At 45.0% G+C, this 17,168-nt stretch overlaps 1 protein-coding gene across 1 annotated transcript in view; it reads left to right on the top strand.

Annotated features, from left to right (window-relative positions):
- Positions 1-16,730, top strand: part of vwa8 (von Willebrand factor A domain containing 8) — an 85,167-nt gene extending 68,437 nt beyond the window's left edge. The window contains exons 40-45 of the mRNA XM_041868544.2: positions 5,414-5,522; positions 7,450-7,575; positions 8,404-8,562; positions 13,204-13,302; positions 15,013-15,251; positions 16,292-16,730. Of these exons, the coding sequence (XP_041724478.2) occupies positions 5,414-5,522; positions 7,450-7,575; positions 8,404-8,562; positions 13,204-13,302; positions 15,013-15,251; positions 16,292-16,400 (841 nt within the window). The 3' untranslated portion in view covers positions 16,401-16,730. The remainder of the gene's footprint in view (positions 1-5,413; positions 5,523-7,449; positions 7,576-8,403; positions 8,563-13,203; positions 13,303-15,012; positions 15,252-16,291) is intronic.
- Positions 16,731-17,168: the final 438 nt, after the last annotated feature.

The raw sequence follows: 17,168 nt of genomic DNA, 5'->3' as shown, positions 1-17,168 counted from the left end.
AGAATTTTGCAACCCTACTTTTGTTGTTCTAGTCATTCAGTCTTACTCTATGGTAAAAGCAGAGTGAACATGCTGTATCTACTACTTCACCTGTTTCAACTCCAACCCACCTTGGAGCACTTAAAACGAGAGAGAGAGAGGAAGGAAGAGAGATTAGTCGTACGAGATACACATGATATATATACACTGTCCAACAAAATGCTTACTTGCAGGTTCCTTCTCGACAATACAACAGCAATAAGAAATAACAAAATATAAGAATACAAACATAAAGTAAATGACTCAGTAGAATATAATAAAGATTTTAACATAAGTATAATACAGGAAGGGACAGTTAGGATGTGTGTGTAGCATGAATGTGTGTGTGTGGATGAATGTACATCTGTGTGGGTGTGTGTGAGTTGTGCATGGTGGCTAAGGTCACTGTCATAGCGGGGAGGACCACGAGCTCTGGGTGTCTGTCATCGATGTCAGTTTTTTAAATTTAATAAATCATTTTGTCGGTAACCCTCCAAAAAGTCATCCATACGTGTTTGTTTCTTGGGCTTCGAGAATGTGTCTGATCAAAGTGCCTCAGGCTTGAAAAATGAATAATTGAACTGATTGAAAGTAAGGGGATATCGGTGAACAAATGCCATGGTCAAGGCTACGACGGCACCAGCGCAATGAGTGGAGTTACTCAGGGGTTCAAAAGCTCATATCAGACCGAGAGCCTAATGCTTCTTATGTAATTCTTTATGAATTTTAGTTTATAAAATTATCTCTCCACAGAAGCAACAGTTACAGGGATGGTTAAAAACAGCTTGATTGCCGTAGCAACATCAGGGAAACTGGGCAGAATGGAGTGGTGCTTCAAATACAGCAGTTCTGCAACATCTTTAATTGAGCCTTTCATTCTCCTTAATTGCCGGCCTCAACACTTTACGGAAAGAGATTAACTGTATAGGAAGCTCTAGGGACACGTCGTCTGGATACTGGACAGCCAATAAATTGGCAGATGCAAACGGATTATCATCTTTGGCGGACAACCATTCTTGAGGGCTTGAAAAAAAACAATGTTTCAGGAAAGACTGTCTGGGTTGGCAATACTCAGTATAAAAAACAGTCGGGCCCGCATCCTGCTCATCTCATGCAGGTTCAGGTAAGCTATACAGGACAGTTGTATATATAAAAAAATATATATTGGTAGCTGATTAGTATGCTGTTGCATCGAAAATGAAATGTACAATCTGCAATGCTTGAATTTCCAACTTTAATTACTGAACAAGTAATTACATTATTGCCACCAGCCAGCAGTCTAAATGGCAGCATTGTGACACCATGTATAGCTTCTTGAAATGTTAAGCTTAACATGAGAAAATGACGATCAAATAGGCCTCCCAATAAAAATTTATCCATTAGCTAAAGTAAAGCTATAGGCTACATGCCCTGGCACCACAGAAAGCCTATCATCGATTTGGTAGATAGCCGCATAGACATGTCGCAATTTCAGCACCATGGACAGCGATCGGTAGTCTATACTTTGTGAGTGGCTGTCTGGCTGACGCATAAAAAAAATGCATTACGCCAGTGGCTAAGATGCAGAGAGTCAGTGCAGGTGGTTAGTCCAGTTCAAGTGTCTGATGGCTTGTAGTTAGAAACTGTCTCTGAGCCTGTTGGTATCAGACCTCATGCTCCAAGAAAGTCTGTCCGATGGTAAGGGAGTGAACAGCTCGTGGCTGGGGTGTGTGGGGTCCTGGATGATGCTGTGAGACTTCCTCAGGCATCGTTTCGAGTAGATTGACCTGGATGGGTGGCAACACGGCCCCAGTGATGTAGTGGGCCATCTTCAGCACCCGCTGGAGGGCCTTGCGGTCGTGGACGGAGCAATATCCGTACCAGGCCAAGATGCAGCCAGGCAGGACGTTCTTGATAGTGCAGCGGTAGTATTTGGAGAGGATTTCTTCAGCCGTCTTAGGAAGTAAAGACGCTGTTGTTGCACCTTCTTGACAAGAGTGGTGGTGTTGTTGGTCCATGTCAAGTCTGCTGTGTTTGTGTGTGTGTGTGTGTGTGTGTGTGTGTGTGTGTGTGTGTGTGTGTGTGCTCTCTCACATACACACACCCAAACAAACACATGCACAAAGACCCCCCCCCACACACACACACACACTCACACAGACCCCCTTAACCTTTTCCCCTTTGCAGAAATTGATCTCATTGTGTTGTCTATGTACGAATAAACAGTGCCAGTCATGTGTTGACTTAGTTTAAGGTTGTGCATCAGTCAGCTCCTTCTCTTTTAGACCTTAGAATTACATTCTAATACCTGACACTGTGAATACACACATGCACAGAAACACACACATATCCACACACACACTACTGATAGATGTGTTGTCATTGTGAATAGCGGTGCTGTGGGGAGAGTGTGTTGTGTTGGTGTAGTGAGCCTAGGGTTGTAAAGGGAGGGTATATTACTAGAAACGTTCGAAGTTTAGCAATAAACATCTAGTGTCCGTTTTGGGTACTTCAGATTATCACGTGTCTGTAATTATCTATGGCCCTCTGTGTGGCCTTATCACATGTACAATATATTTAAATAATGATAATTCATTTTTGTTGTTGTTGAGAATGACAAAGCTGTAATACATTATCCTAAATATTAACCATCAACTTAGTGAATATCATTTGTGTTTTAATATGAGGGTTTCAGCATGAAATATACTTTTAAAAAATGACACACTTGTATTTATTTTACCATGTCAATATGTCTTTGTTTTTAAATGTTTTGGGGCCACACTGGTGGCAGCTGTGAAAAAAGACAATAGTTGGAATAGTTGATTGAAAATAGTGGCATTTTTGATTAGAAGCTTTTTTTCATTAATTAGGTATATATGTTTTTATTTATTTGTATTTATTCAAGTATAAATTACCAAAGTTACCATAGATTGCCATTGATTACCTGTTAATTATCCAAATTACTTTTGATTCCGATAACTTTGGTAAATTACTGGTAGCTTTGCAACCCTAAGTGAGCCACACCCTGGGTTCTTGTTGTTGTCCTGAAAAAGGATTCAGTATTCTGTCCATCTTTTTTCACCCCCTGTTTGGCCACAGCTGGGGCTAGCTGTTCCCTCTCTGGTCTGTGCTACGTTCTGGATGAAGTAGCCGTGGCTGCTGGAGAGTCACACAGGAATGTGTAGAGGGAACCACTGGACTGCATAATGCTATGTGCCATGTGAGAGTATGGGACTGTTGTGCAATATTGAGTGTGTACCTTAAATAAAACTAACCAAATCCTGCTAGGAAATAGCAACAGTTTACATACTTGAATATAAAGATGACATCTGGCCCTAGGAAGATTGAATGCTAGGCTGCAGTGAGGACAGAGTGAAGCTGAATGCTAGGCTGCAGTGAGGACAGAGTGAAGCTGAATGCTAGGCTGCAGTGAGGACAGAGTGAAGCTGAATGCTAGGCTGCAGTGAGGACAGAGTGAAGCTGAATGCTAGGCTGCAGTGAGGACAGAGTGAAGCTGAATGCTAGGCTGCAGTGAGGACAGAGTGAAGCTGAATGCTAGGCTGCAGTGAGGACAGAGTGAAGCTGAATGCTAGGCTGCAGTGAGGACAGGGTGAAGCTGAATGGTAGGCTGCATTGAGGGCAGATAGTAGTTACATTCTAAGCTAGCATTGAAGGTAGAGTGAAGCTTAAAGGAGAAGTTAGCTGTTATTTTATAACCAAATCTCTATTGTTGATATAAATGGCATTTTATAGAAGGGTCCAGACACTTTTTTTTGCGATTACACTTGTTTTTGAGAAACGTACCCTTACCAGCGATTCACTTCACCTCATCCTAATTGTGCAGTACGGAGGCTCTGAAAAAACATGAACAAAATGCCCCTTAATACGTCCTTCTAGAAACGGAAAAGCACTAGTATAGTGATGCAGGTCTTTTGATGTTGTACTCGATGTGTAATTTCAAACTTTATCCTCAACATTATATTCCCCTGTACTGCACAACGAGGATGAGGAAGTGAATCGCTGTTTGGGGTAAGTTTCTCAAAAACAAGTGAAATCCAAAACAAGTGTCTGGACCCTTCTATAACATGCCATTTAAAAATTATCCTTTAATGATATGCTAGCAGTGAGAGCAGATTGAAGCTGAATGCTTTGCTAGCAGTGAGGGCAGATTGAAGCTGAATGTTAGGCTTGCAGTAAGGGCAGATTGTAGCTGAATGTTAGGCTAGCAGTGAGGGCAGATTGAAGCTGAATGTTAGGCTAGCAGTGAGGGCAGATTGTAGCTGAATGTTAGGCTAGCAGTGAGGGCAGATTGAAGCTGAATGTTAGACTAGCAGTGAGGGCAGATTGTAGCTGAATGTTAGGCTAGCAGTGAGGGCAGATTGAAGCTGAATGTTAGACTAGCAGTGAGGGCAGATTGTAGCTGAATGTTAGGCTAGCAGTGAGGCAGATTGAAGCTGAATGTTAGACTAGCAGTGAGGGCAGATTGTAGCTGAATGTTAGGCTAGCAGTGAGGGCAGATTGAAGCTGAATGTTAGGCTAGCAGTGAGGGCAGATTGTAGCTGAATGTGCACATCTGTCCCAGCAAGCAGGCTGGGCCTCTCTGTACCTGCTATACTAGTTGCTAGTGGTAGGGATTTGACCCATGTGTTAGCAGTTTGTTTGAAACTGTGATACGTGACAGGATAAAGTCAGACTGATCGCACGGCTGATACACACACAGCCACAATACCACCGACTGAAAACACACACCACACACAGTTTAGACTTCAAACACCTCATAGACAATCCCCCAGCAGGCCTTCAGGGAGAGATGTGGTCTCATATCTGCCTGTCCCTATTTACCTGGATTAAAGGCGTGCGTGTGTGTGTGTGTGTGTGTGTGTGTGTGTGTGTGTGTGTGTGTGTGTGTGTGTGCACGCTCCATGGGGGAAAGGATTAACTCTGCCAGTCACTGGGATTAACACAGAGATTTAGATATGCTACTCTTACCTGGAGGGTTCAACACACCTGCCCTAGGCTACACAGGTGTGTGTGTATGCTTGCGTGGATTGCTAGTGTGTGTGAGGATCAGGGGCTGGCAGCACTCCAGTCAGGCATCAATCAGCCCACCTGCGCGCACACACACACACACACACACAAACACACACACGCCTCCCACTGGCCCTTATTAAACAGGACTGGCCCCTCTCTTCTGCTCTTCAGGTGTGCTGAGCTCATGGAAACATCCCTTATACACTTCTCACACATGCTAACATGCTTGTGTCAACACCCATCACCTTTCATTTAGGATGAATGTTGTACACATTGCCTCTGATCTTGGTTGTATTTTTCCTTTTAGAATAATGGCAACAGTAGCCCACTGTTTCTTTCTCTAACCCCCCCTATCTCTACCTCTCTCCCTCTCTTCTTTCCCCAGGTTGAAGGAGATAGACATGAGTGAATATGATGCATCTACCTACGAGCGTTTCTCTGGAAATGTCAGAAGACAGGTCCAGTCTCTACGCATAATTCTAGACAGCTTACAGGTAACAACACACACGATATGTCCCAGAATACTGTTCCCATGTTGGTAATAGCAGTCCTCACTGGCCCTAACAAGCACTCTGATTGGTTGTCCAGATGAGGGCCCCTGGACAATGGGTGTTGCCAAATATCAGGAGTGTGATTCTGTCTTTTTATCTTTTCCTGGGAGAGGTAGGTAGTTGTACGTATGTAATTGGATTTGTGTGTATGCGTGTGAGAAGTGTGGAAATACTTTTAGGACATGACAATGATTACAGAGTATGAGGCCAAGCTCTATGATTCTCCAGTCCAGGGTGGGTGTGTGTGTGAACGTTTTACTATACTTGTGATTACCAAAAGTCCTCACAAGAATAGTAAACAAACTAAAATTCATAGAAGTGAGGACATTTTCCCGGTCCGCAATTTTAGGGGTTTGGGTTAGAATTAGGGTTAAGGTTAGGGAAAATGTGATTTTGAATTGTTGGTCCCCAAAAACTCCACACAAGTATATATAGTGCATGCGTGCGCTCCACGCCTTGTGTGAAGATCTATAATCTCTGTCTTTGAACATGCTTATGTTGTTTGTTTTTATTTGTTCCTATAAAGAGAACTATCCTGTGTGTATATGAAGTCATGTGCTATCTTAACATAGCTTTTTATACACACACACACACACACACACACAGTAGAGCTTGCAGGCTCCCAGGGAAATGAAATGATACCCTATTGTTTCTGTCAGCTGTAGAGATCAGAGCAGACCGCCCCACCGGGGAATCCCTTCTGATAACACACACACACACACACACACACACACACACACACACACACACACACACACACACACACACACACACACACACACACACACACACACACATACATACATACACACAGTCTTCCATATGTGATTACCCCCACACACACAGTTCCATATGTGATTGCCCTCAGTGTTTACTCCTAAACACAGCTCACAATGGACAGGGTTGCCAGATTGAGACATGATCCATATTTTCTCACTCTGGGGAGACCCCGGTTTTGTCTTATTCTCTGTAATGGTTAGGATTTTGTCAGTCAGCTGATCCTAGTTCTGTTTTTAAGGGTGTATCAGATCCAGATACAATAGCAGTGGGCTGTTGTGACATAACCCTGGGGTGGGGTGGGCTGGGGTGGACTGGTCTGGGCTGGACTGGACTGGGGTGGGCTGTGGTGGACTGGGGTGGGGTGGGCTGGGGTGTGCATAGGCTACTTACTGTGCATTATGTGATATCTCATACTGTATCTCTTATCTCTGTGTGTGTGTGTGTGTGTGTGTGTGTGTGTGTGTGTGTGTGTGTGTGTGTGTGTGTGTGTGTGTGTGTGTGTGTGTGTGTGTGTGTGTGTGTGTGTGTGTTGCGCATATGTGTGCACGACTGTGTAGTAGTATTAGCTGATAATATCCTCTACTGTGTCTACTAGAGCTTGTCATGTCTGTGTAGAATGTGTGAACAGTGACCCGTCTAGCCACCATAACCCTGTCCAGCTGTTACATATTATGGACCGTTTAGGCAACTATCGACCGGTAATCAATATAACCTTTTTCTGGTTATCATACTTTTTCTGCCTGTCATACTTAATCAATCTTTCTTTGTTTGCCCTGTCAAATGCCCAGAGAAAGATTTGTATTTGTGGTTCCATGAAAATATTGTTTTTAAGTCTTCTCCTAAACAGTAGTGATGAAACACTCTGAGCCTTCTGATCACTGAGGGTCAGTTTCCCAAACCCAGACTAAGCTTATTCCTGGACTACAAACACTTTCAAAGATCCTCCATGCTCTTAAGTTCAGGAGTATGCTTAATTTGGGTTAAGGAGACTGGCCCTTAGATTGTTCTGATTGTTTGGGAATTAGTCTATCCCAATCAGAGTTGATTAGTGGGTGATATGTTGACAGTATTTCTCTGTCTGTGTCCCCAGGCCAAAGGTAAGGAGCGTCAGTGGTTGAAGAACCAGTCACTGGGAGAGCTGGACGATGCTAAGATCATAGACGGACTGACGGGAGAGAAGGCTATCTACAAACGCAGAGGAGAGGTGGATCCAGAGGTAGGTGTGTTGTGCATGCGCGCATATCTGTGTGTGTGTGTGTGTGTGTGTGTAGTTGGATTCCTGTGGTGTGTGTGATTATTATTATTATTGCAAATCTATGGTCTCGGATCACACACATTCTCCCAGGTTCCCACACTTAACTAGCCATTAACCACACACACAAACACAATGTTCCCACATTAACACATCCCCCCCATACGCACGTGTACCCAAACAAACACAAACTCACTAACCAAAATACACACACGTTTTAATCTCACTTAGCTCCAAGCGTCAAATATTTTTGGTCCGTCTAGAGAGGCCACCCGTCTATGGTAACATAATAAACACCCACTTAAGAGATATAAAGGAGAAACAAAAGAAAATGTTTCTCCCACTATTAAGTCAGTTATTTCTAGGTAATGCAATTGAGCAGTGCCTTTTTCCATGGATATCCACTTGAAGTGATGACCAGTTTTCTGAATGAATGAGTTTCCCCTAGCTTTTATTTGCTGATGTTAAGTAGAGTGATTAAGATAATGTGTCTCAGCTTGTCTCTGTGAAAACGTTCTTTTCCAGAATATTATAGTAGGGATTCTCACTTAAAACATAGTTTTTTGTTTCTAATATGATTGTGTTCCAGTTCTATACAGTACCAGTTCCCCTGTAATATTCCATCCTGCAGGGAAGTCTGTGTGTACTATCTGTTTAATCCTCTGTTTCTGTGTGTGTCTGTCTGTATGTCTCTGTGTGTGTGTGTGTGTGTGTGTGTGTGTGTGTGTGTGTGTGTGTGTGTGTGTGTGTGTGTGTGTGTGTGTGTGTGTGTGTGTGTGTGTGTGTGTATAGTTGGGCAGCCCGCAGCAGAAGCCAAAGCGTCTGCGTGTGTTAGCTGACGTGTCGGGGAGCATGTACCGTTTCAACGGGGTGGACGGCAGGCTGGAGAGATCCATGGAAGCTGTGTGTATGGTGATGGAAGCCCTGGAGAGCTACGAACAGAAGATCAAGGTGAGATACACACATATGCACATGCAGTAGTTTCCCGTCGGTACAAAACTAGGATCAGCTAAAGTATTCTTTAGACAGAATATGTGTTGGTTTGTCCAGACTGTAATATCTGTGAAGTATAGTCACCTTTCACAGGAGAGAGAGTGCGAGAGAGAGGGTCAAAGAGAGGAAAGGGGAGGAGAGAGGGAAAGGGGGAGTGCGAGGGGTAGAGTGATAAATGGGTGGTGAGAGGGAGGGAGGGATAGTGTCCATGTCAGACGTGTGTGAGGAGTGGAGAGGAGGGTGAAGTGGCAGACTTCATGGCCCCACAGCGTTTTCCCCTACACCACCTGACCTACTGCTCACATATCAGTGTTACACACACTTGCGTAACACACCTGCATCTGATAAAACACACACACACCTGTGCTCTACAATCTGACAGGTGCCACCTGCTCATATACATCTAAGATAAGATGTGCAGACACACGCACACACACAGAGACACACGCACACACATACAGAGGCTTGCGAAAGTATTCACCCCCCTTGTCATTTTTCCTGTTTTGTTGCCTTACAACCTGGAATTAAAATAGATTTTTGGGGGGTTTGTATCATTTGATTTACACAACATGCCTACCACTTGGAAGATGCAAAATATGTTTATTGTGAAACAAACAAGAAATAAGACAAAAAAACTGAAAACTTGAGCGTGCATAACTATTCACCCCCCCAAAGTCAATACTTTGTAGAGCCACCTTTTGGAACAATTACAGCTGCAAGTCTCTTGTGGTATGTCTTTATAAGCTTGGCACATCTAGCCACTGGGATTTTTGTCCATACTTCAAGGCAAAACTGCTCCAGCTCCTTTAAGTTGGATGGGTTCCGCTGGTGTACAGCAATCTTTAAGTCATACCACAGATTCTCAATTGGATTGAGGTCTGGCCTTTGACTAGGCCATTCCAAGACATTTAAATGTTTCCCCTTAAACCACTCGAGTGTTGCTTTAGCAGTATGCTTAGGGTCATTGTCCTGCTGGAAGGTGAACCTCCGTCTCAGTTTCAAATCTCTGGAAAACTGAAACAGGTTTCCCTCAAGAATTTCCCTGTATTTAGCGCCATCCATCATTCCTTCAATTCTGACCAGTTTTCCAGTCCCTGCTGATGAAAAACATCCCCACTGCATGATGCTGCCACCATCATGCTTCACTGTGGGGATCGTGTTCTCGGAGTGATGAGAGGTGTTGGGTTTGCGCCAGACATAGCGTTTTCCTTGATGGCCAAAAAGCACAATTTTAGTCTCATCTGACCAGAGTACCTTCTTCCATATTTTGGCGAACACCAAACGTGTTTGCTTATTTTTTTCTGGCCAATCTTCCGTAAAGCCCAGCTCTGTGGAGTGTACGGCTTAAAGTGGTTCTATGGACAGATACTCCAATCTCCGCTGTGGAGCTTTGCAGCTCCTTCAGGGTTATCTTTGGTCTCTTTGCTGCCTCTCTGATTAATGCCCTTCTTGCCTGGTCCATGCGTTTTGGTGGGCGGCCCTCTCTTGGCAGGTTTGTTGTGGTGCCATATTCTTTCAATTTTTTAATAATGGATTTAATGGTGCTCCGTGGGATGTTCAAAGTTTCTGATATTTTTTTCTAACCCAACCCTGATCTGTACTTCTCCACAACTTTGTCCCTGACCTGTTTGGAGAGCTCCTTGGTCTTCATGGTGCTGCTTGCTTGGTGGTGCCCCTTGCTTAGTGGTGTTGCAGACTCTGGGGCCTTTCAGAACAGGTGTATATATACTGAGATCATGTGACAGATTGCACACTGGTGAACTTTATTTAACTAATTATGTGACTTCTGAAGGTAATTGGTTGCACCAGATCTTATTTAGGTGCTTCATAGCAAAGGGGGTGAATACATATGCACGCACCACTTTTCCGTTATTAATTGTTTTGAATTTTTCCACTTCACCAATTTGGACTATTTTGTGTATGTCCATTACATGAAATCCAAATAAAAATCCATTTAAATTACAGGTTGTAATGCAACAAAATAGGAAAAACGCCAAGGGGGATGAATACTTTTGCAAGGCACTGTATACTAACACACACACCAGCCTGTATGCAAGTTATAAAAGAGAGGAAACTAGACGACTTCAGTGTTGCATTCCAGAGCATCATAAAGTCATGTTTAGAAGAAGCTAAGCCCATGTTTAGTCAACAGGGTTCATACACACACACATACAAAACACATTGAATGAGTAGGTGTGTCCAAACTTTTGACTGGTACTGTACATACATACACACACACACACACACACAGGGCCATGCATAGACCTTTCAGGGGGCAGGTGTTCAAAATATAAAAAAGGGCACCCACTAAATGCCTCTGTAGAGAAAAATGCATTTTTAGCATAGGCCTATTTATTTCTGCAACAACACACTCATCATCAATTTGAAACAAGCGGGAAACGAGGGTAGGCTATCAGCTGATTTTTTGTAGCCTAGGGTCCGGGAGAAAATGTGGCCTTATATACACGCATTTCATGCAATTCTACATCATTTTACATGACTGGAGACTTTGACAGAATCTTTTTTAAATGACAGACTACTTTGACACTGACAAACTGAGAATCTGAGATCAATAAAAACGACCTCATCTTGAATCCATCAATAGCCTAGGTCTAGGTGTGTGGAGACACATATTGTACAATATGAGGAGGAAATTATGCGCAGCTTACTCTCCGGCGATGGCCGATGCGCTCGTGCCAAAAGCCTATATCTCTCTCTTATTTTACTTTGTAAAACAATGTTCGCTCAATATGCCTATTTGGAAGTTGATAAAATATTTTGATAGCCTACATCAGACAGATTAGAGTATTTTATTTTCAGCAGGAGCCATTTGCTTTCCAACCAGTGTTTTCTCAAGATTGTATTTGAAATATTGAGAAAGGCCTGTTTTGAATTCATGCTGTTCACTGACAGATTTGCTGCGCGTTCCCGCCTGTAGGCTATGCCTTCTTATTGGGCAACACACAATCCACAGCTAGACTTGTTTTAAAGAAGCTGTTGATCCTTCCTCTGTGGCTAAATTATAGGCCTACTTATGGTGTAGTAGGCTTTTCTGAATTATTTCATTTATTTCTGAACAGACAGCAATAATACTGTAACTTTGACACATTTATTTAAATGTATCAGGGGTGCTGCAGCACCTCCAGCACCCTTCCCGTGGCTATGATTCTATGAGGAAATAAATGATGAAGTGCTGCTGCCGTAGCCAACCAGACCAAATATTGATGATGATGTAAATCAAGTGTTAATCAAATGTTATGCTGCTGTGGCAGCACTGTTGATATTTAAAATAGGTAGCTTGCTACACACGGTGATCGCATCTCGCCATGCATTTTTGGATACCGGGCGCACGCTATCTCTGTACAGGGCAGACTGGGAAAAAGGCACAACCAGGCGCACGTGAGCTCCGTACAGGGTAGACCAACGGACGGGGTAGGGTTAGAGGGATGACGAACTTGACGACGTCACGACGACTTTGGGGCAGTGGCTTCAGAACAACAATGACAAAAACGGTATACAAAAAAACACCCAAATGGGCACTTGGCGAGTGGGAGGGCAAAGGGGCAGGTGCTCGGGCACAGGTAGATCCCTATCTGTGCACGTGCCTGCACACACACGTAACAGTGAGACAGGAGTGATGCCATGTGACACTAGATATGGGGAGTTCCACTGTAGGACACTTTATCTGACTCTGGGTTATGTGAAAACTAGGTTTTAAAAGATGATTGATGGCAGAAGTGTGTGACTAGGCTGACATACTGGGCTCTGGCAGAGACAGAATACCCTTGACCCTCCATAAATATGAGCCCTAATATCACTGGATCATCAGTGCCATCCCCGGCTATAGCAGTGGACCAACATAGCAGCAGGGGGGAATGCTTGGCTTTGCTTTCTAGGCAGTGGTGATAGGTTGAGAACCAGGGTTGGAGATGTATTGCATGATGTTGTATGCTCCTTTTTATTCACAAGGCTGAAAATATGCAAAACCATGTCACATGTGCCGAATACAACAGGTGTAGACTTTACCGTGAAATGCTTACTTACGAGCCCTTTCCCAACAATTCAGAGTTCAAAAGTAAGACAAATGTGCAAAAAAGGAAATAGTACACAATAAAATAACAATAACGAGACTATATACAAGGAGTACCAATACCGAGTCAATGTGAAGGGGTACGAGGTAGTTGAGGTAATATGTACATGTAGGTAGGGGTAAAAGTAACTAGGTAATCAGGATAGATAATAAACAGAGTAGCAGCAGTGTACAGGTATGTGAAGAGTGTGAAAGTGTGTGTATGTGTGGCGTCAATATGCATGCGTGTGTGTGTGTAAGTGTGTGGGTAGAGTCCAGTGGGTGTGCATAGAGCCGGTACAAGAGAGTACGTGCAAATAAAAAGGGGGTGGCTGGAGTCTTGGACAATTTTTAGGGCCTTCCTCTGACACCGCCTGGTATAGAGGTCCTGGATGGTGCTGTACTGGTTCAACCAGTTGCCATACCAAGCGGTGATGCAGCCAGTCAAGATGCTGTCAATGGTGCAGCTGTAGGACTTGCTACGTATAGGTCATAAGTTGTTTTACCTCAGCTTTCTCTCTTTTCTCCAGTATGACATTGTGGGTCATTCTGGTGATGGTTATGACATAGAGCTGGTCAGAACAGACAAGGTCCCCAAGAACAACAAACAGAGACTGAAGGTCCTCAAGGTATGGACCCAACTCCACTTCACTCTACCCCACTCTACCGAACACTAGCCTACTCTATATCTCACTCTACTCCACTGACTCTACCTCACTCTGCCTCTACCCCACACTATCCCGCTCAACCTCACTCTACCCCACTCAACCTCACTCTACCTCACTCAACCTCACACTATCCCACTCAACCTCACACTTCCCCACTCAACCTCACACTATCACACTCAACCTCACACTACCCCACTCAACCTCACTCTACCTCACACAACCTCTCACTACCCCACTCAACCTCACTCCACCTCACACTACCCCACTCTATCTCACTCTACCCCACTCAATCCCACTCTACCCCACACAACTCCACCCTACCTCACACTACCCCACTCAACCTCACACTACCCCACTCAACCTCACACTACCCCACTTAACCTCACTCAACCTCACACTACCCCACTCAACTTCACACTACCCCACTCAACCTCACACTACCCCACTCAACCTCACACTACCCCACTCAACCTCACTCTACCTCACACTACCCCACTCAATCTCACACTACCCCACTCAACTTCACACTACCCCACTCAACCTCACACTACCCCACTCAACCTCACACTACCCCACTCAATCTCACTCTACCCCACTCAATCTCACTCTACCCCACTCAACCCCACACAACTCCACTCTACCTCACACTACCCCACTCAACCTCACACTACCTCACTCAACCTCACATTACCCCACTCAACCTCACTCTACCTCACACTACTCCATTCAACTTCACACTACCCCACTCAAACTCACTCTACCTCACACTACCCCACTCAACCTCACACTACCACACTCTACCTCACTCAACCTCACACTACCCCACTCAACCTCTCTACCCCACTCTACCCCACACTGCTCCACTCAACCTCACACTACCCCACTCAACCTCACACTACCCCACTCAACCTCACACTACCCACTCAACCTCACACTACCCCACTCAACCTCACACTACCCCACTCAACCTCACTCTACCCCACTCAACCCCACTCAACCTCACACTATACCACTCAACCTCACTCTACTCTACCCTACCTAACCTCACTCAACCCTACTCTACCCCACACTACCCTACTATATATCTCACTTTACCCCACTCAACCTCATTCTACCTATTCTACCCCACTCAACCTCACACTACCCCACTCTACCCCACTCAACCTCACACTACCCCACTCAACCTCTCTACCCCACTCTACCCCACACTGCTCCACTCAACCTCACACTACCCCACTCAACTTCACACTACCCCTCTCAACCTCACACTACCCCACTCAACCTCACTCTACCCCACACTACACTACTCTATATCTCACTTTACCCCACTCAACCTAACTCTACCTCACACTACCCCACTCAACTTCACACTACCCCACTCAACCCCACTCAACCTCACACTACTCCACTCTACCTCACACTACCCCACTCAACCTCACACTACCCCACTCAACCCCACTCAACCTCACACTACCCCACTCAACTTCACTCTACTCTACCCTACCTAACCTCACTCAACCCTACTCTACCCCACACTACCCTACTATATATCTCACTTTACCCCACTCAACCTCATTCTACCTATTCTACCCATTCTACCCTACCAATTCTCATCTCCTGTCCTCTCTTCCACTGTGTGTGTGTCCTCACCTCTCTCTCTGCCCTCTCCAGAACATGCATGCCCACTCCCAGTTTTGTATGAGTGGAGACTACACCCTGGAGAGCACAGAGGCTGGCATCAGGGAGCTGGCACGCGAGGACGCTGACGAGCGCTTCGTGGTGGTGCTGAGCGACGCCAACCTGGAGCGCTACGGAATCACGCCCGAACGCTTTGCCCGCGCCCTGACCTCGGACCCCCAGGTCAACGCCTTTGCCATCTTCATCGGCTCGCTGGGCGACCAGGCCGACAGGTGAGAAGATGGTGGAAGGAGATAGTGTGTGTGTCAAGCCGTGATGATTGTTTATCGTAACAGGTGACTCAAGTAAGTAGGCTCCTACATCAAGCACTTACTGGAGGATATAACAGTATAGTTTGACCAGTACTTTATCCTACCCACACAGTGTGCTGCCTGCTGCTCAGTAGTCCTTTGTAGTCTTTGTTCTCAATGAAATCCCAGTTTAAAGAGATTCTAAATACAGGACCAAGAAGGATAAGTGCTCTCTTAAACCTAATTATCCTTCTCTCTCTGCCCCTGACACATACACACATACAGTGTTGTCTGGCCTGTGTTATGGCTTGTGTGGTTCGCGTCGCGTGTCCTTTGAAGTCTGAACGGTGTGGGCCATATTGTTTGTCGTTCTGTCCCGGCCTCAGGCTGGAGAATGTCAATGAGTAGCTTTAACCTCCGTCTCAGTCTCTCAGTATAGCTTAGGACCAAGTTAGAGAGAGTGAGAGAGCAAGGGGGAAAGAAGACAGAGAGTTATATGTGGCAGTACATTCCTCCCTGTTTCTGTGGCTAAGGTTGTGGCTGTGGTGTCTCTAAGCTGGTCACTGCCATGGCCTAAAAAGCAGTGATCATGACATAACGACCGGAATAAAAAGAAAAAGGATGGGGGGGGTTGAGGGAGGCAGCTAACCATGGGAAGAGAGAGAGAGAGAGAAGGGGATCAAGTCAGTTCTGTCTGTCAATGACAGCTATTGTCTCGCATTCATTCATTGGCTCAGGAAACATCTGGATCATTTGTCCTCACAAAGTGGGGTCTCTTTCTCAATGGAGTGTCCACATTCAGCTACTGAACACACTGTGGGTTGAATCTTGTCATCTATTTCTGTTCAGAAATTTGACAGTAGAAGGTCACTATCTCTCTCTCTCTCTCTCTCTCTCTCTCTCTCTCTCTCTCTCTCTCTCTCTCTCTCTCTCTCTCTCTCTCTCTCTCTCTCTCTCTCTCTCTCTCTCTCTCTCTCTCTCTCTCTCTCTCTCTCTCTCTCTCTCTCTCTCTCTCTCTCCAGGCTCCAGAGAACATTGCCGGCTGGGCGGTCCTTCGTTGCCATGGACACCAAGCACATCCCTCAGATCCTGCAACAGATCTTCACCTCCACCATGCTGTCCAGTGCCTGAGAGTGAGACACACACACACACACATGCTTTAGCGCCAACTCAGTGACACCACATCATTTTTAGCTTATCAGGACAGTATGTGAAGTATAATGATAATGGCCTTCAGATTGCTGTGTACAGGACTACAGGGCCACACAGTGAATGGACTGTCAGTACTATCCGTTAGAATGTCCTACTGATAGAGCAGTAGACATCTATCTGTATGTTTTTTTTTTATGTATGATTTTATGAATGTCTAATATGTAGGGCGGCAGGTGGCCTAGCGGTTAAGAGCGTTGGGCCAGTAACTGAAAGGTCGCTGGTTCGAATCCCCAAGCTGACTAGTTGAAAAATCTGTCGATGTGCCCTTGAGCACTTAACCCTAATTACTCATGTAAGTTGCTCTGGATAAGAGTGTCTGTTAAATGACTAAAATGTAAATGTATGAATGTTGAGTTGTGTTTTGCCACAGCTCATAGCCCTGCATTATAACTGTACATTGAAGTGACATTACAGTGACATAAGAGTGACATTGCTGCTTATGAATATTTCTTAGGCCCCTAGACTAAGGTCAAGACAGTGAGGTCCAGGATGTTGTTTTAGGGTGTTTTGGGCAGATGCTGGTGCCCTGGTACACACAAACACACACAGTCGTGTTTGTCCGGTGTCGGTCGGAGGTGAACTTGAGAGAGCGTCTCTGTTTTTGGACTTCCTGTGTCTTGTGCCCTTTGACCTGACATACACACAGAGACACACACAGGGTGTCCAGCACTGACTTGGCGCCTGTGG

This window comes from Coregonus clupeaformis, chromosome 4 (genome assembly GCF_020615455.1).
Source record: "Coregonus clupeaformis isolate EN_2021a chromosome 4, ASM2061545v1, whole genome shotgun sequence".
NCBI classification, from domain to species: domain Eukaryota; kingdom Metazoa; phylum Chordata; class Actinopteri; order Salmoniformes; family Salmonidae; genus Coregonus; species Coregonus clupeaformis.
This window is presented reverse-complemented; position numbering and strand designations above follow the sequence as displayed.